At 36.6% G+C, this 26,582-nt stretch overlaps 1 protein-coding gene across 6 annotated transcripts in view; it reads left to right on the forward strand.

Annotated features, from left to right (window-relative positions):
- Window positions 1–26,582, forward strand: part of DCLK1 (doublecortin like kinase 1) — a 242,869-nt gene that overhangs the window by 167,417 nt on the left and 48,870 nt on the right. For 3 of the 6 annotated variants that reach the window (XM_061457501.1, XM_061457502.1, XM_061457500.1), the window contains exon 6: window positions 10,237–10,331. In XM_061457501.1, coding sequence (XP_061313485.1) covers window positions 10,237–10,331 — 95 coding nt within the window. Of the gene's footprint in view, window positions 1–9,130; window positions 9,317–10,236; window positions 10,332–16,027; window positions 20,861–26,582 lie in introns of those variants that run through there. The other 3 variants (XM_061457505.1, XM_061457504.1, XM_061457503.1) reach the window with 3 other exon arrangements.

Here is a 26,582-nt window from a genome sequence, read left to right on the forward strand (position 1 = left end):
GAATTTGGATTTTCCAAGAGGCAAGAGTTAGAGCTATCTGAAAGTCACTTCACTCTTTCTGCCCTGTCTTCTGCCAAGAGGGAAGTGAATGTTATTGGGACCTACAACAAGCACCATAAGGTCTTTATAGGGATGTGATGAGGACAACGGTGCTTCTAGCTGGTTTCGCAGAGGTGGTGGCATGGGCCACTTGGAACCATATTTTTTACAGGAAGACTAAGTTGAGAAAAAATGCTTCCTTACTCACAGAGGGAGGAAAGTGGGAGAGACAATGAGAGATGAAGGCATAGATGTGGGTAGCAGGGCTGGGGGACAACGTGCCACCTGCGCAGCCTAAGAACAGCTGAAATAGAGAAACCTGAAAAGAGGTAATGGTAAAAGTTATCAAGTGCTAGGAACAAGGCCAGAGTAGTGCTTTCTTAAGCATATATTAAGTATCTTTCTTTGTAGATAGGTGGAACAGGGTTTAATTTAACTTTAGCGAAGGAGGCCCCTTTTAGTGTATGAATGTTACAGACTGTCTCTGGTCTTTTTCTAATGAATAGTCAATTGGGAGTAAAGGTAATGGACACTGAATGCTGTATGTTCACTTCTATGTGGAATAACTATCCTGCTATGCATAAAAAATGTTTCTGCCATGGGACTAGCAGCATTTTTGCCATGTTGACTAAGTGATGCCTTTGTTGAGTTTGGTCCTGAGAGAAATAGTACTGGTTTTACTTAAAAATACAAGGGAAGGATAGGTAAGTAAATCTTATTTTCCTGCAGGTCAGTTTTATGGCAGGTCTGAGCAGAATACCATTACATGTTCAATCACTGCAGCAGAGTAGGGAATTATTTTACATCTTTTTTTTAAAAAAAGTAATGTTTTCATTATGCCATAATAATAATATTTTGTTACATTTATAGCAAGAAACAGTGTAGTGGAGATATTAAAAATGCAAACCATTTTGGAAGTTTCTGTGTTGATGATAAAAATATCCTTTGTAAAAACAATAAAATTACAGGAAACAGACACATACTAGTCTGTCAAAAGATGGTCCATGACCTTGCCTATTTGATATAATCGTTTGGACACTGTAATTAAAATTTTCTTAGAGAAAGACATTGGGCAAAGCCGTACAGGAATGTATAGGATGTCAACTGGTAGGAGCATGGGTGAAGAGTTTGACCACCCTGTCTGTAAAGAATTGCTTCCTAATGTCCAGTCTTAACCCTAATAATAATATAGTGTTACTGTGATCTAGTGATATTTGGTATAGTGATGCTAACATGTCATCACTATATTTTACTTTATTTTAGTTATTAAACTGTTATTAGACTACTGTTAGGGATTTTTCTTTCATTAGGGATAAATATAGAATTACTAAAGAAAAACAATAGATTCTTTGCTCAGATCAAAGATCATACACATTCAAAAATGAAAAGGTGTATCATTTTGTGAAGAGTTGTATCATAAAAGAAAGTTGAGAAAAGTAGGGGTAAAAGGCAGGCAGAAAGCATTATCAATAGTGTACCCTTGAGAGAAAGCAAAGCAAGCTTTATGGAGAAGAGCATGTTGCTAATTAGAAAAAAAAATCATTCCGCTTGTTTGATTCTTGCTGTATTTTGAAAAGGCTACGCATTCGTGCTACGCAGAAGGATCAGATATCTGCCTCAGTCATTAATTCATGCCTATATCAAGATGATGCACATGGATAACTACATGGGCCAAAAAAGAAAAGTTGCATAGACAAAGACTGTGTCAAAAAAACCCATAAAATCTCAAATTTGGATATTAAAATAGTATTTTTCTTCTCATCAGGCACAGGATAACTGATTGGGATTCATTATTTATAGAGTTAATGAAGGGACAGTCAGGGTCATTTCCCCATTGTTAGGGAAGCAGATGTGTAAGTGAGCCTGGGGCATGTAGCTTTGATTAAATCTGCTTTGATTTAAGCACTTAAATACCATCCTCAAGAATTGTTTCCTTTCTTTGACATAGAATTTCAAGTGGTAAGTGGATTAAACCAAGTTTTGGGTTGAACGAAATGTTTACAAATACAATGAAGTCTACAAGTCCTTTGTTCTGAGCAAATAACCGTATGGGGTAATGAATTTTCCAAAATTCATCCCAATAGCTTTTGAAGTCGCTTACAAAAATTAAAGGGGTTATTTTGTGGGATTGCTCAGTTTATTGATTTTCTTTACTGTCTTTTTCTCATTTTCATATCTCTAAGTTTGGAGCAGTACCATTTTATCGAAACTGGTGCCTTGAAGACAAAATCAGTAATGTTAACAAATGATTTTTAGAGAAAATTATTCTTGAAGGCCTGAGTGTTCCCTCTCCTGGAAAAGCCCCCAAGCACTGGGGGCAAAGAGCTCTTAGTGACATTCCCAAAGGTTTTAGATAACTTCCACCCTTTGGAGGTGCCTTTCCGTCTCCATTGCCTGTAAGGTAGCATCCTCATCAAACTTGAAAGCCCCATACAGAACCTGCCATAAAAACACTGTCCAGCTTTGCGTGTACATGGCCATGGGAGTAACAACATGGGAACAATGAGATAAAAAAATACTATCCCACAGGCTCTGTGGACAGCCACAGCAGCATGGGGGAAAGAGTAGAGCTATGAGTGAAAAGCAGGCTGCAGGTTTGGAGAGAAAGACCCTTAGCGAAACCAGGGGCTACGTTAGTGCTCAGTGCCATGCAGGTTCAAATCTGTGCTCTGGTCAGCTGAGGGCAAGGAAACGTCAGTCTGTAAGGGAATGAGAGACACATTCTTCCCACCCTTTCTTGAGGTACACAACCTATAGCAAGAAAAAAAGCTGCATAGAAGTGTAGAATAGTTAGGCTTGAAAAGGACCTTAAGATATTTAGTTTTACCCCACCTCACACTAGACCATGTCATCCAAGGCTCTGTCCAGCCTGGCTTTACACCATTTCTTGATGTATTTAAGAAGAATGTGTGCCTTTCCATAGGTGGTAGTGTTCACTTTTCTTTCATCCATCTAGGCTTTTTTCATTTTGTTGCAGGGATTTTTTGTGTTTTGTTTTTTTTTTTTTGTTGTGGTTTTTTTGTTTGGTTGGTTGGTTTGGTATTTTATTGTTTCTGAACATAGCATATGCTTCATGTGCTTACATTTTCCTGGTAGCCTCCCTGGCTCCTGAGAGCAGATGCATCCTATTTCTATATAAAAACACAGAATCCTCTTTTTTTTTTAAAAGAGCACGTGCAAGCTAGGAAAATCTGTGGTAAGGGCTGACTTCTCCATTATGTGTTTTGTTCAGTTTTTTATTTACATCTGACAATGTTCTAAAACAGTACCACAAGACAGCAACCTCACTGCAGGAAGATCTCTTTCTGGTTTTTCACAAATGCATTTAAGGCATCTGCTTCAAAATGCTTTCAGTCTAAACAGAGAAGAGAAACAGAAACATAGTATGACTTCCCAGGCGGTCAGAGGGCTCAAGTCTGGTTCCAGGTTAAACAGATAATCCTGCCTCTATTTAATTTTCCTGATGTCTTCTTAAAGCTTGTAAAACAGTTTGATTTTTTTGTTTGTTTGTTTAGTTTGTTGGTTTTTTTTGTTGTTGTTGCCATCAAGTACTATTTAGCAAAGAACATCAAAACAGAGATGTTGAATTTTGATGAGACCAGGCATCAGCTTGTTGCTGGTGACTGAAAATTATGAATGTCTGACAGCTATTCAGTAGCTATCAGCTTCTGCCCAGCTACGAATTAACACCATTGGTGGAAGCCCCAGTGCAGGTGAAGAGGCCACAGGTTTGAAGAAAGCAGTGCTTACTTCTTCATGAGCATTAGTTTTAAGAGCAGCATGAGACTTTTGGAATTATTGTACCATTGGTCCAATAAATTAAGGAAAGATACTGCATTTAGGTAAACTCTTTTTAAGCTTCTGAAATGCCAATTCTAACTTTCAGGATTTGCTCTCAAAGATAACTGTTTTCTTCTTTTTCTTTTTTCTTTTTTTTTTTTTTTCTTGTTTCTTTTCAGTTTGGGCACCTCCTGTCAAATTTCTTCCTTCTCACTTTTCCTCCCCTCTGAGCTATCACCTGTTCCCCTCAAACTGTCACCCAAAATATTTTCGATGCTTGAAATGTTATTCTTAACAACAACTCGTTTGATGTGGGGTTATTTAGGATTTTCAGTTATTTAGTTCAGCAAGCATCTATTTCAAGAGTAACAGGGTTGATATGTACCTGTTCCGAATGGCAAAGGGAATGTATGTGAAGAATGGGTAAAGTAGGTGGTATTACCAAGGGCTGTGTGGTTGTTGGTTTTTTTTTTAACTGTGAAGCTACAGGTCAATCTAAAGCCTGGTAGATGTTCTCTAAAGAAAAAAAGGGTTTAGGGTATTGAAATTGGATCTTACTGAAAGCTTCTCTAGAGCAGATGCCTGTGCTTTTCTCAGGTAGCTAGGAAAAAGGAGGTAGATGTTTTTCTGATTAAAAAAATGTCTTCATTTAGTTTGATAGTTGATGAACCATCCTAGGCTATTATCCAGAAGCAGCCCTTCTTTAGCCAACTGACTCAAGAAGGTCTTTTGGATCCCAAAGGAAGGAACATGATGTATCATATTGTCTTTGGCGAGGTCACATGTTTTTATTCACACTGTTACAGGTACTCAGCCGACAGATTTTGTAATAAATATAGTGAAGCAAAGCTTCCCTGAAGCCAAGAGTACAAACCCATGGGAGCGACGGAGTCATCCTACAGACGCAGGGATTTCCATATTATTTTTCCTTTTATTGTGGCTTTTAATTTTTTATTTATTGTGTTTGTATTTGATACAAACCATTAAAAATTAAGTTCTATCATTTTATTGCCTGTAACAACAACAACAGAAAAAAAAGAGTTTATATGAGAAATAGATTTGGCCAGACTGAATAGTTTAACCTTCTTAAAGGATTAAAAAGTTAAATTGCATATGAGCATCCTCAGAGTTGGTACTTATTCACACAGACTGATTTGGGAATCCTAGTATTTCCAATTAGACAAAACAGTTCAAAAGAGAGATTTTTATTAAATCTCATATACACATAGATGTTCTCTTCATTAGGTACTACATAAAATTAAACAACATCATAGATGTCAGCTGTACGCTAATGAAATGCAGAGAAAAAAAAAACGAGGCTAAAAAAAAAAAAAACCACCAAAAACCAACATTGGTTCCAAGGAACTATATTTTCAAGAAAGTCTCCTGTCTTCTGAGATATCAGGCATGTCTGCAATGTTTAGCTGTCTGCAGCTACTCTCTGCTTGATAGTGCGGACGTAGCTGACTTCAGATTGAGGTAGAAGTGCTGTCACAGTGGCCACTCCATGGAGTGGCCACACAGCATGGGCTGAGCGTGTGAGGGGTTTACAATCCCTGCTGAGCTCTGCGCTGTTTGGGATACATTGTGCAGCTACCACAGGTACCAGTGACTTATAGGGACTCAGGTATTGGTGGCTGCTAGGATGGGAATGTAAACCTGACCTGAAGGTGACCCTTTCTGCTGACATTTCTCATGTTGATCTGTTCATCAGATGAAAGCTCTGTATGGGTCTGCCAAGCCTTGTCTTCAGTGGCAGACAGATCTTGTATCTGCATAACTTCTTGACACAAACTCTAGAGAAGATTGAATGCAAAAAGGACAGTTTTAACATCAGTTAAAACAAATGCAGTACTGATTATTTGGCATTTTTCTCAACCAGTTGCATGCTAAGGTAGAACTCAAAAAGCCTTATCTTTCTGGGAAGCGATAATGAGGGCATTTGCTCAATGTGGTGTTCTGGACAAACTGTCTTTTGGAATGAAGACGAAGATGACGAGATGCATACACGCAGAATACAAAGCAGAAGGGATTAGAAGGCAATGTGTGGTTTGTTTCCTAACTACTTTTTAACTACATAATCTTATTGAGACAAAAATGTTGTTTTGGAAAGGACAGTAACAAAACTACAGGAGTAATTGAGACAAGATCAACTAGTGATTTTGTATCACCATTTTCTAGCTGACAGTTGCTGAATATGACCTAGACACAATGTGATTTGTGTAAGTAATTTTTCAGTTCAGCTTGTCCCAGTCGTAAGTAAGTTGTGGCTGTGAAAAAGCCTGCACGATTCCTTTCCCTTTGTCTCCTCTTGCCTCTTTGCAAACACACTTGTGTTTGGCAATCTGCTTTTGGAATCACAGAGTTATCTCTCTGTTCTGTAGAGTACAAGATGCTAATGCATCAACAGACAGTTTTATAGGAGGCTATGATTTTGATACAGTGCAATGGCACTGGCAGCTTCTCAGACTGGCACTTTAATTCTTCTCAGACTGGCACTTTAATTCAGCTTTGCTCACTTTTTGGTTTACTTAATAAAAAGATGCCCTATCAACATTTATTTATTGGAATGCCTTTAGAGTATTTTTTGTTTGTAGCATTTTCACTGGTTTATAAACTTCATCATATGAAAACGGATTTTGCATTTATCTCTGTAGATGATGGTATCCAGCTTTAGTGTTCTATTTTATGGGAGTTTCTGCCTTCATGTGTGTGCCAGGTGCTGGAAAAGCAAAGACAGGTCCTTGCCCTGTTATGCATCCTCAGCAGGAAAGGACAGTAAGGAAAGGAGTTCACAGCTAAGCAGTTGCATACATCTGCTCAGAGCTGCCACAATAATTTTGTTATTGTTTTAGCCTTTTAATACAGTTTTTACCTGTGAAATTCTGAATGGATAAATCTTTTTCATGAGATGATGAGAGTCTGTTAAGCTGAAATCTCTGACTCCTGCCATTTTATGAATGAAAAGTGACAAGAAGCCTCTTGCCTCACTCAATAACATGATTAATCACAACAGTGATTTACCAATTTCATATGTCTTTATCTACAGCGAGGTTCCCTATAGGCATATGTGCTGTATGAGTCAGTGAGAAATGCAGTGCAGATGCTGGACAGGAATGCAGTTTCCAAACATAATCCATTCCACCTAGAACTGGATTTTAGAGCTGTTTATATTTCTGTACTTACATGTAATATATTATTATTTAAAATTACAGATTTTGTTCACTTAATTATTGCCATGCTATCTGGTCATGAGTGGTGTATGTAAGAATGGTATAGTGATTGTAAATGGAGTTCAGGAAGGGGGGTCAGAATCAGTCCAGTCTCTTCCTGCTACACACCTAATATCAATTCTATTTGCAAATAGTATAATGACTCCAAAAGAACTAGATTCAGAGGTGGAATGGCCAGCAAGCCATATACACGGTGATAAAAAGGAGGGCCCCTGGGGTGGACTGGGGAATTATTCAGAATTATCATTTCTCCCCTGCTGTGATGTCTCTCTTAAGCATTACATCAATAATATCAGTAGTAATGTATATCTCCAGGTATGCAGAACATAATTGTTGTCTGAAGACAGACAAAATGATGTGCAGGGAGAGTTTCTTCTGCCAGAACTTAAAGCCTAAGTAGACAAGTGGTAGACATTAAATGAATTGTCTGATGTTGTGCAGGTTGGGAATAGAATCCGTCACCCAAGTCTTTGTTCAGGTTGACTGTAATGTAGGCTCTGTATGGCTTTCAGTCATCAGAGTTTATTTAATGGAGTTCTGCTCTTGGAATAAAATCCACCAAAATTTGTAGGTGGAGAGAATTTTGGTGATTTTGCTTCATCTCCAGCATATCCTAAACCTCTAGGTATGTGGGTTTGGATTCACCTTGCCTAACTTTACAAGTCTACACTGTAGTGAATGCTCTTAGTACATTGTTCATAAGGTCTGTTTTAGATGGTTGCTTGTGGATGGAACATCTCATGCTATGACAGCAGCTTGGTTAAAATAAGGTCCATAAAACTACTTCAGATGTAGAGCCAATAAAATAGGTACCTAAAGATTGCTAAAAGGAATCTCATCCCCAGTGGTAATAGTCATGTCTAGAGTTTCCTAAACAGCTCTTCATAAGGAGACCTTGTACACTCACAAAAATCCTGGTATGTGTTTTAGGTATTTATCACCTTTGTATTTTGGATATGGATAAGGAGGTGAGCAAGCTCCTTTTAAATCTCATGACGGCCTTGATCCATTAATTGTGCTCTTTATTTCACGTATTACAGACAGCCAACAGAAGCACAACTATCATAATTTTCCCTTTTAGAAAGCCCTGTTGGAGACAGCATTGGTGCTTAGCTTAAACACGCTAATGGTGGCAAGTGAGTAATTTTTAGGGTTTATAGTACTTTGTTTCTTCATCTCAAGTAGATTTATTTACAAGAAGTCCTTTAAAACTTTAAAAGTTTGAGATTCTAAAAAGCTCATTTTTCATGGCCTCATCTTGCCTTTTTCCTTAATTATTTTGGAAGTATTGATAATAAGTTTTATTTTAGCCATTTTGGCCAGACCTACTGAGTGTTTTGCTGAATACTGTATGAACTTCAATGAATGTGTCCGTATGTGTGTGCTTTCCCCCACACGCTTAGTACAATATTTGAGCCAGTTCTGATACGTGCAAACTATTGTCCTCTGTGTAAAGAGAATCCAAAGCCTAGATGAGTGTAATGGTTTTCTAGAAAATCAGCTTACTGAGATCCAGTTAATGTATTTTGTTCCTATGGTTATACAAATATGTTGCGCCTTTACCTTAAACAATGCCTTGCACAAAGTGATGTTGAGATTTGACACTCATAGCACTATTAACTGATCATTATTTATCACACAGTATAATGTGTTTTACTTCTGTGTGTGGCATGGTAGGTATACACGTTTCTTCCTATAATGTGTAAGACCATTATTAACCAGTGAGAACAATGTTTTTATGTAAAAAGTAAGAAAAATCTATTTAAAATCCCTACTGTATTATCCAAAGGAATTAGCATTTGCTTGATTGCTAGTCAGCCAAGGTTTTACAAGAGTTATTGTCATTTTGATTTTTGGATGAATCATTTGGTATATTGCCCCCAGAGGCACCTCATTATGATTCAGTGCACAGCATAGAAAATTGCTTCAGCTTTCGGGACTCCATGGAAAGCGAGTGGGGGTTGCAGTGGCTCAGCATTGTGAAGCAGCAGCATTGTGCTTAATTGACACCTTTGATGTATCCCTAAGACAGCACCTGCACCTCCCACTGCTGCTCTGAAGACGTCAGCCTTACGCAGAAAAGGCTTCTGCTTATGAATCCTGTATTGCATTCAGCTCACTCTGTGAGCAGCCCCAGCTATCCTTAACTAATCCCGTTGCTTCTCAGTTTGGCTACAGCTTGGCTTAGTACAGAGCAGGAATTTTGCTGCTTGCTATTGTCAGGTTAAACAGTAAGATTTTGTCCATGTTAGAACACATAGAAGGTAAGTCAAATGCCTTGTTGTTATCCTAGTATGTAAATATTCTCCTAAGATTCAGAATCTGGGAATCTGATTGTTGATTCTTTTTTCCTGGTGCTGATAAATGTGGACTGTGATATAACAATTGCTTGTTGAAGAACATTTACATATATGTGAGATACATGCTTTGTAGTGATTTGGTATGAATATTATTGTAGTGATTTGGTATGAATATTACTGATAGGCTCTCATGTTATTGTAGTAGAATTCTGTCCTCTACTGGTATTGTTTTGTTAATTTAATGGATAATGTCACATGCGTGCAAAGGATGGCTTCTAAAATGATCGGCAGTAACATATATGAAGGAACTTACCTATTTGAGAAAGTGGGGTGCTTTGATGTAAGTCAGACTTACATGCCTCTAAAAAGCCCTTCTCGGTTAAGTCTGAGGTGACGTTTGGGTCAGATGGTATTGCAAAAATCTCTTCAGATGAATGAGTGAGGAGCAGCAACAGCTGATATGTTCTTGCAACCAGTATTGCTTTAAAATCTTGGTGGGTAGTGGTTCAAGCCATAAGTAAATGGTATTAAAAGGTTTACATTAGCAAATGTTTGTTAGGGTTAACAAAGCACCTTGCTCCCCATCACTTTCAAGCACAGGAACAAGTACAGTGTAAGAAAACATGATCATGTACTCTGCTGTTGACTAAACAATCTTTTCAGGTTTGTTAATCACTTGTTTGCACTCTGTATAAAGATTGGCTTCATGAACCAAAACTCTAAGGCAATAGTTCTTTTGTGAATTACCTTATTTAATGTTTAAAACATTAAGCAAAACCAAATTAATCTATTCAACAGAGAATGAAAAGAAATATGTTGTTTCAACTATTTTTTTGTTTTAAATAATGCCTTGTATTTATTTTTTCCATTTATTTTTCTTTTAGTGAATGGAACCCCTGGTAGCCAGCTTTCTACTCCCCGCTCTGGGAAGTCTCCAAGCCCATCTCCCACCAGCCCAGGAAGCCTACGGAAACAGAGGGTAAGGAAATAAGGAGACTGATTTCTGAGCATGACTGGGGAGAGTTTGGCATAGGGATTGTTATCTGATAGACTTCTCCCCACTGATTCCTTGTGTGTAGGGTGATAGGGTGGAAGAGCCTGGCTACCATCCTTGTTGTGTTTGTACAACACCCTGAAGCGAAATACTACTGTTCTGTGTCTGTCAAAATGCTAAGTATGCTGCGAATTTGTTTCTCCTTGAGGGGAAAACCAGGGATATCTTTCTCCTATTTTACAAAACTTTTGTCTTGTTTTGTTTTAGTTTCTTTTACCAGATGTTTCACAACTGGAAGGAAACATTCACATTGTCAAAGACATATTTTGTTCTTAATTTGCCATAGGCATTACGTCACTTGCAAAACCTACAAACGGTTTTAATTTTGAAGCAAGGTGAAAGAACGCACTGTGGAATTTAGAAGCAGATTAGCTGTGATATCATAGCCTTGTGCAGTGAAGATACTATTAGTACCAAGGCAGCATGAGACTTGTCAATTACTTTGTTGGACCAGAGTTACTAGTAGCTGTAGATTCTCCCTAGTTATAACCTGTAGAGGAATCTACAGTGTACCTAAGCATGCATCAAGAATTAAGGTAGTACCTATCTTAATACTGTAACCCACTGACAAAATATTAGTTGTTCAACCCAAAAGGCTCCACATGCTGATTTAATTAATTGTATCTGTTCAAAAGCAATGGGTCAGATGTCTGTGTGTCTTCTGCTATTTCTAAACTGTGATATGTTCTCAATGAAAGCTTCCCTAGGACAGTACTCTGTATCTCAGACTTATTTATAAACACAGTTTGAACACATGCTTTTTCTGCCTTTTCAGTTTTTAAACAAAGACATAATTTGTGTCTCTCAAAGTAAGGGGATTAGGTACAAGATTGGCAGTGCTGGACTTTAGGGGCTGTTGCAGACCTGATTCCCCAGATACCCAGATCAGGAATAGCATGTAGCATGACGTAGCTTCTAGCCCATGTGCCCTTCTTGCTGTCCAGTGGATACCAGGGAGCTGAGGAATTGTGCCTGCCCAAGTCTTACCTCAGGCTGGGATAGAGCCATGGGTTTCTGTGTGACTAGTTTATAGAAATGGAAGCCAAGTGTGATCCTGCAATATGGAGAGAGTGAGAGAGCAGCCGCTTGAAGCCTCAGGGTAGTGTTGTGGTTTTCATCACCTGGTACACAGAGAGTGAAGATGAAAGTTTCTGTACTAGGGGTAAGCTGGTACTAAAATCTTCTTGTATGCTATGTCTTACACTATTGTTTATTCTTACTGTCAAAGCTTATTAATGAATCATTATTAAGTTGCCAAACAGGGAACAGAGTCTCCGAAATGAATTATACATTATTTAGGTGGATGATATCAGTATACAGTGGATTTTCATTTGCTGTAAGGCTGTCTCATTTCATTGGTAACTTTCCTAAACTTCCTTCTCACCACTGATACTTCTCTCCCCACAGTGAAGAGATGTTTTTTCTGTTAATGTTTGTGGGTGAGTGAAGGGGAACCATGTGGTCAACACTGTTAGACACAAGGGGGTTTTGGCCACAGTTTTTCTGACTTTCAAATATGAAGAGGAGAGCAGATAGGCTTCTTATCCATGTTCGTTATGTGGAAGTGTAACAGGATCATTGAATGTCAGTATTATGGATGCAAAGGGCTGTGGTAGCATAATCATGTTGCTAACTCAAGAGAAAATAAATATTAAAGTAAACTAGAGGAGAGGTAAGACATTTTTAAAGAGTTGAATTCCCTTCTCAGATATTCATATCCAACCTCCTTGACCTCGGTAGGGGACCTTTCATGCTTGTCTGGCTTTATTTTGAACAGATTTTTTTTTTATTTTCCTGATGAAACATGGAATACATTAATGTAAAAATAGATCCCAGTCATGTAAAAATGCATGGCAATAATATTATTTAGGTTACAAAATCAATTGATCAGAACTTCAGGGATGGGAACTTGACACTTGCTCTGAGAATTTATTTCAGCTCCTTTCATGTTTAACTTGAGAAGTGAATGAGCTAGAAGTTTAGTGAAAAAACATATGATTGTGTTGTTAAAGGTCAGAATGTATACTCCAATGACTAAGTTAGTTATATGAACAGCCATTAAACGTTGCTTACTAATCTTAATTTTCATATTAGGAGTATAAATGGTGTTCTCTTTGGTTTTAGTACCAACTTTTGTATGTTGCCATTTATATTTTGAGGACAGGTGATTTTATGAACAATATTTTCATAAGCCAAATTTGATCTCAGAGCATTTTGCTTTGTCTTCAATGGCTTCAGATACAGGGCTGACAAGGCAGTTGTAGGAGGGTTATTCACTAAGAGGTTGTTGAATTGTTGGTATCGTGGTAGACATACAAGAGAGGAGACTGATTTCAGTGCCTGCCTTGTCTCAGTGTTTCAAGGTGAGGTATTCCTACTCCATCTGAAGAGTGTTGGCTGCTAGAGCCACATTTTAGAACTGGAATGCTAGGTCCTGGGAGTGCCAGCTCAGCTGTGTAGTTCGTTTTTTTTCTGCCCCTCTCTTGTTTAGAGTTAGAGGAGTGCATGTTCTCTTGTGCTATCAGATACATGGGATGTGAGTGGTGTATACTGGGTCAGGAAGGGAATAGAGAATGCTGATTCTAGCATAGCCTGATTGTAACTAATCCATCATCTCTTCAGCATCCCCAGCTGAGTGCTGTCAGGGAGTTGTAGGCTTAGTATGTCAAAATGCTGAGGGGTTTGGACAGGCTGCCAGGGTTTGTCCTGGGAGGTGCAGGGAATTTATACTTTTGGATTCAGAGGCACAAAAGCAAGGTATTTGCAAAACCTGGGGTATTTCTCCCTCAGAGTAGTTAAGTCCTGTAAAAATAGTAGAGGTGGTAGAATTTTCCAAAGAAAATATTCCATCTAATTATGGGGTTCATTAGGCAAATTAAAATAAGGATCAATCATTTTACTTACTGGCCTTTGACTGAAAGTTTTGCACTGATGTAAATAAAGCCAAAAATGCTGCTGTGGTAAATGCTCATGAAAGTAGTACTCTTGTAACCCTAGAGATAAGATTTTTCACTCTCAAAAGCTGCAACATAAAAAGATCAAGTTTTATCCTTTCTCACTTGCATATGTGTGTGGCTGAGTTTTTTCCAGAAATTCAGAAATCAGTGAAAGCTACATTTTAATACTCTTGGGAGAAATTCAATCTATATTTAAGGAAAGTAAGATTTGAAAGAATAATTTTTGGTTGCAATACAAGGACTTCAAAGTGAACTAGGAGCCAGCTATCAGCTGTCTGAGCTAACTATTAACCAATTATCAACTTCAAAGTATTTTAACTTGCAGGCTGTATACTATAGGTATACTTTGCTGTAATTTAATTCTTTCTTTATATTTATTCTTAAATAGGAAATTAAGAATTTTGGTTTAAAATTATTATGTACTTAATAGTGTATTTCCACAGAGGATTAAAACATCTGAAATTCAGATTTATAGCAGTTCAAATAGAGTTATTGTGTTGCACATGCATATAGTTCCTACCACAATAAAGTATGCTTAATGGCCCAAAATCAGAAAAGGTGACATGGCAATCATAACAATAAATATGCATAACACATTTTATTTGATTGGCCTTTATAATGCTTAATGAGCTTATTTTTCCTCTGTCTTTTAATCAGAGTAATTGACTTCAGTTAAGGTAGACATATACTATTCATCATACCTGATTTTCTGTTGCTTGCCATTATCTTAAATGTTTTTTCTACTTGCCTAGAGCCTGCAACCTATAGAGTAATAAAAAGTAGATTTAAGTTATTTCTTATCTAATCAGAGTTGGATTGTATGTATATAAGGTTTTTTTTAGCTATATGTGGCCAAGAAGCCTTATTCGTTCAGCAAGTTTTGTCTTTTTATTAATCTATGCAAAATAATAAATATGTTCTTATATTTTTCAGAAATACAGCTCTTTGGCTAATTATAGGCAAGGAAAATTCTTGCAGAAAGGAAAAGTTTAAAAAAGTTTCAAGTATTTAAATGTATATAAAAAAAACAAAGAATATGATACTTAAATTTCATGCATGATTTTGCTTTAAAACAAGCATAGAGTTATTAAAATAAGCACAAAACCATTCCATAAATATTAAAAGTAAGTCCCCATAAGCGTCTTCTTTGTTAGTTCTGAATGCATGGGGTTTATACTGAGAGAAACTAAGCCATTACCTTGAAGATATTCAAAAGTTAGTGTTACCCTCAGTAGCAAATCAAGCTATTGTTTTTCTGTATTACATATTAGAAATTCCCAAACGGTATGTGCTGAAAAGAAATTTTAATAATTAACTAATTATTTAGTATTCATAATGACATGATCTTGTCTGTTTAAAATGCTTCTTTTGTCTAAATATTTCACAACAAAATAGAAATGTATTTGAGATCTGATTTTCACTCAGAAAGTGCCTGCAAGTAAAACATAAAAATGTGTAAATTATTGAGATCCTAGTAAAATTGAAATTTATAGAGCATTCATTTTAGGTAGTCCTTGTTTTATAGGATAGCTTTTCGATTTGTTTATTTTTGTGTCAGTTATTTTCCTGTGATTAAAAAAACCGAACAAACCCCAAATCAAGATCAACCCTAAAGCTGGTTCCATTAGCCTTCCCATTCCCATGTGTTCTTGTATTTCATCTTGTAGTTGTTTGGTTGTATTTTGTAAATATGTCTTACACTTAAAAGATCCACCAAAACACTTTAAAAGTGTCAGAAGTTGGCTATGAGTTGTGCTGGGCACTTGCCTGCACAACACCCCTCTAAACCATCAGTGATGCTTAATTTCACCTCAAAAAGATAGCACTCTGTCTTCTGGCACTTCTCTTTGCTGAACTTTCTCTTTCATTCAGTGCTGTTGTGTATCTTGTGTAGGATTGTTGTGCTGTGTAGGTTGGACAGGGCAATGTGTCATCCCCTAGCACCTCTGGCATTTGAGGATTATCTGATCCATCAGAGAATGCTTGGGTTGGGTACTTTAAAAACAATGAATCCATGTACTCAAACTCTCCGTCTGCTCTCAGGACCTGGTTCCTTGGCTACCGTCAGAAAGAGCCTGTGATGGGGGTTTTACATGCTGCCTTTTTACACATGCACACAGACACAGAAACACTGTGGAAAAGAGATACCATTATCAGTGCGATATAGGTAATGGCAATATTCAGTGTCAGCATTCTGTGGCTCAAAGCCTGCTGGATCCATGCTATATCACCACGGGGTGGCAAGTTCTGATTACCTTATGTAAGGTAAGCACTTACTTTCTCACTGCTGTACGCCAAACAGCAAAAAGGGAACTGTATTCCCTTTAAAATTAAATTCATAGTGCCAAATTTCCAAACAATTAGGAGACTCCTCCAAACACACAAATATTGTCTTAATAGTTTTTAATAGGACAAAATCAAAGGGAAAAACAATTGTGTCTTAGAATGTGTTGTACTTTGGAACTCCCAACTTTATTTACTAATCATCTGTTTGTTGAATAAAAATAATTAAATTACATTAAGCCAAAAATCTGTGTATATAGAATATGTGTATTTTGTGTTAAACAGTATCTTCTGGTCCACAGTAACAAAAAGAAAATAAGACATTTGCAGTGCAACAAATCAAACACAATAAACAAATCTATACTGCACTTCATCTTACAGGACCTGTATCGCCCACTCTCTTCGGATGATATGGATTCGGTAGGAGACTCAGTGTAAAAGAGAAAATGGAACAATGTTTATGGTTTGTGATTTGGTGAAGGTTTAACATTTTTAAAGAGAATAGCTGCTAATTTACAGTTATAGTGAAGCACACAAAAGAGTTTTGCATATTTAATATCAAAAACTTGGGGCCAAATTAATTCGGGGGGGGAGAGGGTGTATTTTTGTCTCTACCACTTCATTTTAATGCAAGAATTTGTAATGAATGAGCCATTGAATATGTCCATCAACTACAAAACAGCATTGTGCACACTTTAAGGAATGAAGATTGGATAAGGTGAATGTAATGCAAAAATCTATAATGGGCACATTTATGAATAGCACTCTTTTTATAATCTAGGGTACTGATTATATGTTCTGTTTTTACCATGGGTATCTTTATTCATTTTGGTATGAACAGTTAATGAATACTTTGCTTTTACCAATGAATAGGTAAAATGCAGAAAAGAAAAATCCTGACATATTAAACTGCTTGCACCATGCTGTCTGATCCTGACACACATATTTGGAACACTCTAAGTTTAGCCTTTTTCTCTAAATGAAAAGAAAATTAAGAAATCTTGTGTGTCACAGGACAAAAAGTAAACCGCTTTCAGAGCAGTGTTCAAGTTCTCTTCACTGCATTACCATCTGATGACTGTAAACAGAAGGGTGTTCACAGGAAACATCAGTGTTTTACCTGGCAAGAGCTGTTAATACAGATCATCTGCATGTTGCAAGTAAATATGGACAGATTTCTAAATGAGGAATCTGGGAACCCACTGGGTATTAGCGTCATCAGACACACATATGATACATTTTGGAAAAACACAATTTGCCTGAGAAACTAGTGATTATTTTCACTTATGTTAAGAACAGGAACATTGGCTTTTTATTTGCTGTGATAAGGCATTTTATGCATTTTTAAATGAAAGACTACAGAAATGGTGTTACTGTAAATGATCCTCCTATTGACCTAATTTCTCTGTTTTCATAATTTCTAGAGGTGGTCATTTTGTACAGCATGAATATGCAAAACTCTAGTGTTAAAGTAGGTCATGCATTATAACCAGTTGCTTAACAAATTATCTACTAATTTTGTTTTCTGCTGCTTTTTTGTGAGAATCTTAGTCTATTTTAATGCACGTAATAGCAATATTTCCCATCATTGCATATTGCTTTAAATTTTATCTGTTGTGTTTAAGCCCATTGTGTAGCCATCACACATTTTTTACTGTCTTATACCTTTCTGTTCAGTATCTCAAATGCTAATGATTTAAGAATTAGAAATTAGTGTGATTATGATCCTCAACAAAAAATCTATAGAGATTATATTTTTAAGCTACTTGGTAATGATTTAATGTATTTTGAAATCAGGAAAATTTACTTAATAGCAGCAAATGTTTAGCTGCCACATGCCAACATTTAAATGTAATGAAATAATTCTGTTACACTGATTTGTCCATGATAAAATTCAGCAGCTAGAAAATGTTGGCATGTGATGTTACAGCTTCACTGTATCAGTATTGTTTTCTTTATGGAGGATATTTACAAAAAAGAAGTAAAAGGGCAGCAGAATACAAAACCTACCTTCTCTGGTTTCAATACTTGGTTCCAGTATCACCTGGAGAGAAAGTCATTGATCTGGCAGGTTTGCTGAAGCAGTTAGGTCATTCCCTTTTGAAATGCATGTTTTGCCATTCCTGCTTCAGACTTCAGATCTAAAACTGTTCCCAGTAATATGACCAGTCATGTGTCCCCCCTCCATACCCTGATCCTCTAAGGCTGCCCTGTTCTACTGAAAAAGTTTGCAACTGTGAAGTTATTTGCATTTTTTCCTCTTACAAGGTACTGATTTTATAAAATATATTACTTACTCCCAAGAAACGCTTATTATATAAAGGTACATTGGGATCATTTCCCAAATATTCAGACAACTCCATGAGACTGAAATACTTCCTGATGTTTTGAAAATTGTTTTTTTCCTGTGAAGAAAATAAATTCCAGGAATTTTAATTTTCCTCCCCTCTCCCTTCTAAGCTACTGCTGTGTAAGGCAGTTTATTAAGAATGTTTGTTCTGTGCAGGCAGCACAGATTGCCAGCAAACCTGAATCCCACAGCTTTTTTCTTAGCTGTGGAAAAGAAAAATGGACCTTATATCAGTAATTGTTATCATAGCAAGTTCTACATCAAGACTGTTTCAAAGAATATGCTAGTCCATAACATTTAATCATTTCAGCATATTTTTTGTATTAAGGGGCTGTTCAGGGGCAATATGTATCAGTATTTCATTTAAGGAATGAAAGTCCCTCAGAGATTGAAAAGGTATACTGTTTATAGACTTTGAGATGCCTTTTGTGTGGAATGTAATTCCCATTATACATAAGCATAAATTAAATGTTTCTTTTGAGCAACACCAGAAGGTTTTAGTTTATGGGTGAAACTGAAATTGTGTTTCATGATGCTGTAGTTCTGCTTGCAACAGCACAGGTTTTAGTTTGTTCCTAGATTTCATCAACCTCATTAAATAACTTAATAGCTTAAGCAACTTTATAGTATTTGACCCTCTTATAGTTCTCTGTATGCTGCATTATTTGTGCCTACTTTAAGGTGATTATGATGTAGCTAAAGAGTCTTGTATAGATTGTGAATGCTTTGCTTCCCTTTGAGCTTTATGAATACTTGTGATTATTTCCCTAATGCTTTCTGCAACTTTTCAGGGTTTTTTTTAATCTCCTTCTTTTATGCAACGAAAGGTTCACATGTGACGCATAGAATGTGTATGTTTATATTTATATACACACACATACAGATTAATTGCTTTGAAACCCATGCACAGTCGTGTCACATTTGTGGCTTTAAACAAATATGTGGGGAAAATGTATTAGTGGGAGGATGTTCATCTGGTGGGATTTGCTGTAGCTCTGTTAAAGTCGGTGGAGCTGCACCAACCTGCACTGGGCAGCTCCTCTGAGGAAGTCTGCACAATTTTAAGAGATCTCATGTACAAACAAGGGCTAAATTCTGCTGAGTTTGCAGTTAGTGGCAAAGCCACCATTGACTGCAAGGTGGGAAGGGTTAGGACCTTATGCACAAATATATTATATATACACAGACAAAACATTAATCATAATTTTGAAATGGTATTATTTTGGTATGTTCAGACTTGAGTTTCTAGAATTGCACTGTTCAAAAGTTTTTAACTCATGCAATATTAGAAGTTATTTTGTTCAGTAAAATCTTTAACCTTTATTATCCAATGTGAAAATTGCTTTTCAATTTGCAAAATAATTCAGCAGCATCACATTATATCTACTTATTTTTCTCTTTAAACAATTTTCACAGGGCATATATGATTGTAAAATGAAAATTCTAAGGCATTAATATTATGGCTATAAGCATATATTATAAGAAAGGTTATATAATGTTAAACGACCTTGAAGAACACCTGGCTTGAGATTGTGTAGTATAACAATTCAAATAAACAATAGTGTTTGTTTGCTTTTACAGTTTCATACTTCACACTGCTGTGAAGTATGTGAATTTTGTGTGGTAGACTATGTTGCGAAAAATGTCCTCCAACTCTAAATGTTAAAATGAAATAACAGTAATATAGAAAAGAACCTCTGATCAACTCAAGTTTACTGTTTTGTCAAAAATAGCAGCAAAATGAACAAACAGGAAGTCTTTGTGGTGTTACACAGATTAATGTTGTCTGTGCTTTTTCTTGTATTCAGTTAATGGTATACAACCAAATGACTCATTATTTAATCTTCACTTTCAGTTTATCTGTTAGTGAGAGGATAAGAACTTGTATCTATGAATGATCAACAGAAAAATAACCTTATGTCACGCAGTCAGCAGTAGCTTTACACACAGAGTAAAGCAAGCAAGTAGTTGTCACACTCTGGAAATGGGCGTGCTTCCCCCAGGAGCCCCTCCGTTCCAAAAGCAGGGCTTGCCAAGCAGAGCAGGGGCTGTTCTGAGCTGTGTTTGCTGTTGTAACACCTTTCAGCTGGCTCAGTTTGCCTGTTTCACCTTGCACCTGATCACAGACTTGCTGAGCTCCCTCACTCCCCATGGAAGGTAATGGGTATGTAGATACTTCTCGTGTACACACACTTAGCAAAGGGTTGTTAAAAACACACACAGTGCACGCATACTTATCCACACGCATTTTAGTGTCTGTATTGGCGCATGTTGGTTAAATTCACGTTTGCTTAACTTAACCTTCAGCAGTGAACTATGAAAAAAGGTGTACGGTATTCAGCGTGTACTTGTTGTCTGATGTTCTCTTAGGTAATTAGTTTTGTGTTTTACCCTGCAGTACAGTGTTTTGGAATTTGAACTCTAGTAAAAGAGGAACTAATGATGTTTGTGCGAAGGCCTCTTCATTTTGTTAGTTGCACTATGATATTGTAAATATTGGCACATTTACAACATAAGTTTAAGATTTTACAAAGTTATGCATACAATTTTTTTTTTCTTTTTCAAAAAGTGCTTGGATATTTTCTTTTTAAAATATACCATTTTTGTATTAATGTGATGCAGGAAACCAAAAAGAAAGCTGTTGATTTATCAACAAAAAATGTAAAACTTGCAAATGAATGTTTTGTTTCATTTAATCAGCTGAAGAAAATCACCTTAATTTTTGTGCCATTGTTTCATCATACTGTGTTGTACTTGTGTTTCATATTTGACCATGTCATCCTGGTTGCAATTTGTTGTTTTGGTAGATTGAACATTACTGTAGATTATTGTAAGCAATGTAATAAATATATTTAAAAAATGCACACTGTTCAGTGAGTTTATTTTGGAAATGTGATTAACAGGCTTTAAAAAAATACTTGCAGTTGGTATTGGAGTTGGATCAGCATTGTCCATCTGATGGTTCCCTTGGCGTATGGGATTCAGGCATCCTAATGGGTCCCTTTAAATAGTCAATGTATTTTGTGCTTTTTTAAAACCCAGGCTCTAGTGTGTAGATGCAAAAGATCCTTCGCGGAAGAATTTGGCTTCTAATATGGTTTTTTGGAGACAGTAAATATACCTGCCTTGAATTGCTTATGGGTAAGCGTGTGTTTACGACAGGGTAGACTTGAAGTATGAAGTGAGAAATTAATAGACTGTCCAAAGCAAGGTACCATCTCCCTGCTGACAACTCAGCTACAGCAGCGCTCCTCTTAAGGCAAGTATTAGGCAAATAACGTCTGTGAAAAGCTAACAGGACTGAAACATACCCATGGTGTTTTAAAATAAGTAACTTGTTTTCTTGATATATCTTTCCACTTTTTAAAAACACACATCTATAGCCTGGTTTTATTTTTATTTTATTTAGCAGGGGCGGGGAAGAGAAGTGTTACAATTTCTGACATTTCATCTGCCAGTCTGATGCTTCAGCTGTTCAGACACTCTCTTAGAGGGATCTGTTGGCCTGATAAAAGTTCTAGTTTTGAAACCCACTTGGTTGCTAGTAAATAGGTCTGCCTAAAACCAGTATACAGACATAGATAGAAGCAGTATGATAGAAATGAGGAAGAGTAGACACAAAATAAAATGTCCCTACCAAGAATACCAGAACAGCTTTCAAAACTCAACTCACAGAGATAAAAAAGTGATTGCTCTGTGCCCTCAATTGGGTGGAAGAAATAAGAACCTCCTTTGATGGTCATTCAATTTTTATTCTGTAGTTGGGTGGAAAACTTTACCTGTGTATAACTTTAGAAAAGGAAACCTCATTGCATCATTGTACATGTGACTTTTCATGTTAACCACAGTATGGATACAGTAATGACAGGTCACCTTCCGATTCCGTGAATCTGATACTTTTTTTTTAGATCATCAGTCTTTTCTAGAGGATTCCAAAGGTCTAGTGAGCCTACAGTTTGAATTATGGCTCTACTTTTGAAACAGCTGCTAGGAGCTAGCAGAGGTTAGATATAAGTTTACTGTTAAATATTATATAGGAAACTATGTTGGTTTTTCAGAATTGCCTTGTTACACAAATCAAATGAGTGTATAAGAAGTTGACATTGCAGGTTAGTAAAAGGATCCTAATAAAACAAAGTACTTGAAAAGTCAGTTTCAATCTGTCAGCTTGATTTACTTGCAAACTCTTCCATTTGTCCCTCTATCCCTCAAAGAAGAAAATCAACACAAGTTCCTGAATGACGCACACCAGAGTATTGCTTGTGTAGTTTAAACTTATCTCTTCTCCAAGCTGTGTAAATCCTGAATTGCATAAATTTCCCTATGTAGGGCCTCTCTTTAGTCAAGTGTCTAACAAGCCAGGGCAGGATGTAAACCTGTGGATAAATAGCAGGTTTTCATACATTTTTAATTGTTCCTTTCCAGATGAAGCTGTTTATAAATAAATTTAGATCTTGTTTAGTGAGCTGTCTGAATTTGAAAAGAAAGCAATTAAATAATTTTTCTTTCTATACGTTGAATTTCATTGGCTTCCATTCTTTCAGCATGCAGATTGTGGATTTGATGTTTTTCCATGAAGTAATTCTTTGCCAGCTCTGTACTGTTTACATGTTTTCCCCTTCTGAGCTGTCTGGGCCAAAAAAAAATGTAAACAATTAAACAAAAGAAAATCAAAACTATTTTTTACTAGTTAGAGTCGGGAGAGGGAGTTTCAATGTAATCTCTTTGCTTCTCTCTAAATGGAATAATAAAAGCTGAACTCGTTTCTTTAACGCTGGCATCAAAATATATTATTTTACTGTTTTAAATCAGTTGTCTTCTGCTTTACCTTTTGTTCTCTGAAGATGTATGATTTTGTTGTGTTGATTTACTTATTTCTTGCTTAACACATATTGCATACATTTTTTAAGCCCTTCAGAGTCCTTTAATGCCTGCACTGGACTGTTTTCTTGATTTTATTATTAACAGTGATGATATTTAGGCTAGGGAATTAAATTTGTCATGATTTCATGACGGCCAACTTGCAAAAGTTATTTAATAACGATACTGAACACTAGTATGGGCTCCAAAAGAGGTGAGCATGATTCCTTAACTGTTTAGATTTGGTTTTAATGCTGTTTATCCTTGCTGAGCTGAACATCTAACATATTACTGACACACATTGCTTTTTGTATGTTTTTTAAATTCTGTAAAATTCTTCAGAATAGGGAAATCTTAGGAGGCATCATTTAAAGACATTAATAATTCCCCTATCCTGGGTCTGCTTCCTGAATTTTTACCCTTTGTTTACTAATTTTACTCTTCACTTTACTAAGCCTGTTTCTAAAACAGCAGAACTCTGCATGAGATCCAAACTTAGTGTTACACCTGTGTGCATTTCTGTTACTCACATTTCATCCAGATGCTTCCTTCATGCTAGGAACATACAAAGGGATCTATTGTTGAGAGACTTTCTAGACGACAAATGTGCTAATAAAGGATTTGATAGGTTTGGAAAATTAAATGCAGCGTTTGGGGTTTAAGATTCAGGAATCTGATTTGCCTTAGAAAACTTTCTAGTCATACTTGTTTTAAGTTTCTTTTCATAACTGCTGACACTTATAGTCTACAAGAATAATTCCTGCTGTTGAAGTGGGATTTTAAGATTAAATTAGGACAAAGGTGAGTATGCGGAGAGAGAAATTACAGTACTATTTATTTTACTGCCTTTTTTTCATAGCTTTAGCACAGTTTCCACTGAGATACAAGCTATTTACAAAACAGTTGCTAAATAAATCTGCCAGTGAGACATGGATGAAACTCTATAGTACTGATGTTTCCATTCACATCAATGAGATGTGTGGTGTGCTGACCATCTGTTATATAAACCTGAATAGGATCTGCAATCCTTACACCAAATAACTGACTCTTTTATGCCATCGCTTTAATAGAGGTGCGCCATAAAAATGGCTATGTGCTGGCAACCTGTGCAACTGGACCCCTTTAAATCTGTGTTATAGTGATGACATTTCAAGCACCTCAACATCTCTTGAAATTAAAGCAGCTAATTAAATTAAGGTCTGTGTGTTGAAGAGATTATATTAGTGCTTAGAGGTTTTTTTCCCCCCTCCCCATCTTCAATATCCCTGATGGGGTTCACAGCTGTGAGAGCGACAGTGTACGCAGCAGACTGCCTTACGACTGGCAAGCCAAGTGGAAGGAACAACAAGACCCACAAGGATTGCTGGACTCAGAGGGCTTTCAGCTTGTGAGAACAGCAAGCTAATTAAAGTCTAAATAAATGAAATGTCCTTCCAGCTAAAGTAAAGATAAATAAATAAATACCTCTGTGTTGTTCCAGAGAATTGAATAAAGATAAAAATATTTGTTTCCTGTTTATCTAGTAATGTCTCTTTAATGGTGGAAGGGGGTCCATCAGCAGACTTGGTGAATATGCAAATGTACAGTTTCTGATTTCTTTTTAATCTGTTGTTTTAATAGGAGGGGTTCAGCAAAGGTAGTGAAAAGTATGTGATTTCTTCACATTTTGCAACTAATTTAAGAATTTTGAAATTTAAAGCTTTCAAACTCTCAGTATGTATTTTTAGCAAGTCTGCTTAGCTACTGTTACTTTTCACTGACGAGCTCTGCTTCTACTTACCCACTGGTGCTTTGCACGCAGATCTCACTGAGGGAGCTGTATGCTTTGTTTGCAGATCTATAGTATAGTAAATGCTACTAGTGCATCATTTTAGTTCTTCTTCAGTTATAAATATCATCTTAGTCTTCCCATTCTTATGCAGTGTTGATAAGTAACGAGGTTTTATAGCCTTTAAATTTTCTATGGGCCACTTTTTTTCCAGTTTGTTTAATTAAACCTAGCCTAAATACATATTTAGTGAGCTATACATAAGACAGATCTATAGGAGTGAATTTAATTTCAGTTATGTGTAGGCCATTAAGACCACAGTTTTAAAATACATTTGTCTTTATAATATGTATTCTATATGTATGTAAAATATATTTAAATACATTTGTAAATATATTTGTATTTAAAGTGTAGCGCTGCTGAAGCACTTTGCTGAAATGAGCTCTCAAAGGGGTCTAATTTTGGAGGGAAATGACTAAGCAGTTACAGTTCTCAGCTAAACCTCATCTTGGGGATCCTTGAGAAATTAGGTTCCCAAGTAGAAATTTGAGTCTGTCTAGGCACCCATTCTGAGAAGATGTGGCCACCAACTTTGGTCTTGATTTTCACTTTTCCCACTCTCAAGAATGAGAATAATGGGTGCAAGACTCTTGTAAAGGGACCATCAGACTGCTAAAGAAAGCTGCTAAAGAAAGTGGTGTGCGGTCAGCAGTCTTGACCTAACATCTTCTGAAAAGTGTAATCTTATTATTTGAAATAGAAAAAAATAAAAATCAATAAAGCAGTTGTTTAATAATCTGTTGGAAACCTAGCACTAACCTTTTTGTGTTGTACCCCTTAACTGTTGTAAAGGTTCATTCCTGATGATATATGTAACAAATATTAAACATATTTAAATTGTCGTTCATGTAAGAAAATACTGTGGAGTGGGAAAAGAAGCAAGAAATTGGATGCCTGGTCTAGGAAAACAAACAGACCCAGAAGAATGAGTAGAGAAAACATGTTTTTCTGCTTATTTTACAAGCAGGCGTGTAAAGGAAACAATTCTCTCATTACATGTGTATAAAAATAGGCTTTGAGGGTGACTTCTCCAGGCATGAGAACTCCTAGCATTTTCCCGTTACCTTGATCCTCATCTGCTCATTTGTTCAAAAAATGAACCAGAGGTAAGTTTTTATTGACATGTCCTGCAGTTTAGCACAGCAATACCATATACATAAGCACGTCCTAATCATGAAACAAGAGCAGCAGTATCTTAGTGAACTGCATAAAATACATCGCTGCTGGCTTCTCTTGTCAAGAGGCAGCAAAACTGGTCCAAAAACTGATTAATGTCATTTTTAATTCTGGTCAAAGCTTAGAAGAAATGCTTTGGATGGATGAAAACAGTGAGCTGGGGTTGATTGAAAAAAAAAGGGCAAAGAATCTCATGGTAGATGGGATGTGCAAGCTTTCAGGATTATTTAGTGAAAAATGGGCGAAGTTTAACCTTCATCTAAATCATCTGACCTTAATCTGTTATGGGAGAAATTAAAAGTTAGTCTGTTCAAATGAACTTGGCATGCTGGACAGCTTTTAACTCTGCTGACTGCCTTCTCCCTGGTTCTGTAGTCTGCAAAAATCCCAACAGCTGCAGCAATAGTTACTCTTGCGCCGGTCATCATCTGTGCTCTGTGTTGGCAGAGGAGAGAGGTTGTTCCATAGATGCTGTATGAAATTTGTGAAGGGGATTGGCACCCTGATTATGGGCATTTAGATACTTTGCAAATACAGATAACAGAAGCTGATGGTGTTTGTTAGTTATGTGCAGTACAGCCTGCAGTTTATGTAACATGTAGATTGAAGGAGGTAATTAAGTACTGCAGCACTTTGTAACCTTCCAATGTGTGAACCTGAGAAAGTTTCAGTTTTGGAAATCCTCTGAATACTTCTCACTTATGTTGCAACATGACCCGAGC

Source organism: Pezoporus flaviventris, unplaced genomic scaffold (assembly GCF_033815535.1).
Source record: "Pezoporus flaviventris isolate CSIRO_AGI_PZ_B2104156 unplaced genomic scaffold, CSIRO_AGI_Pfla_v1 ptg000025l, whole genome shotgun sequence".
NCBI lineage: Eukaryota > Metazoa > Chordata > Aves > Psittaciformes > Psittacidae > Pezoporus > Pezoporus flaviventris.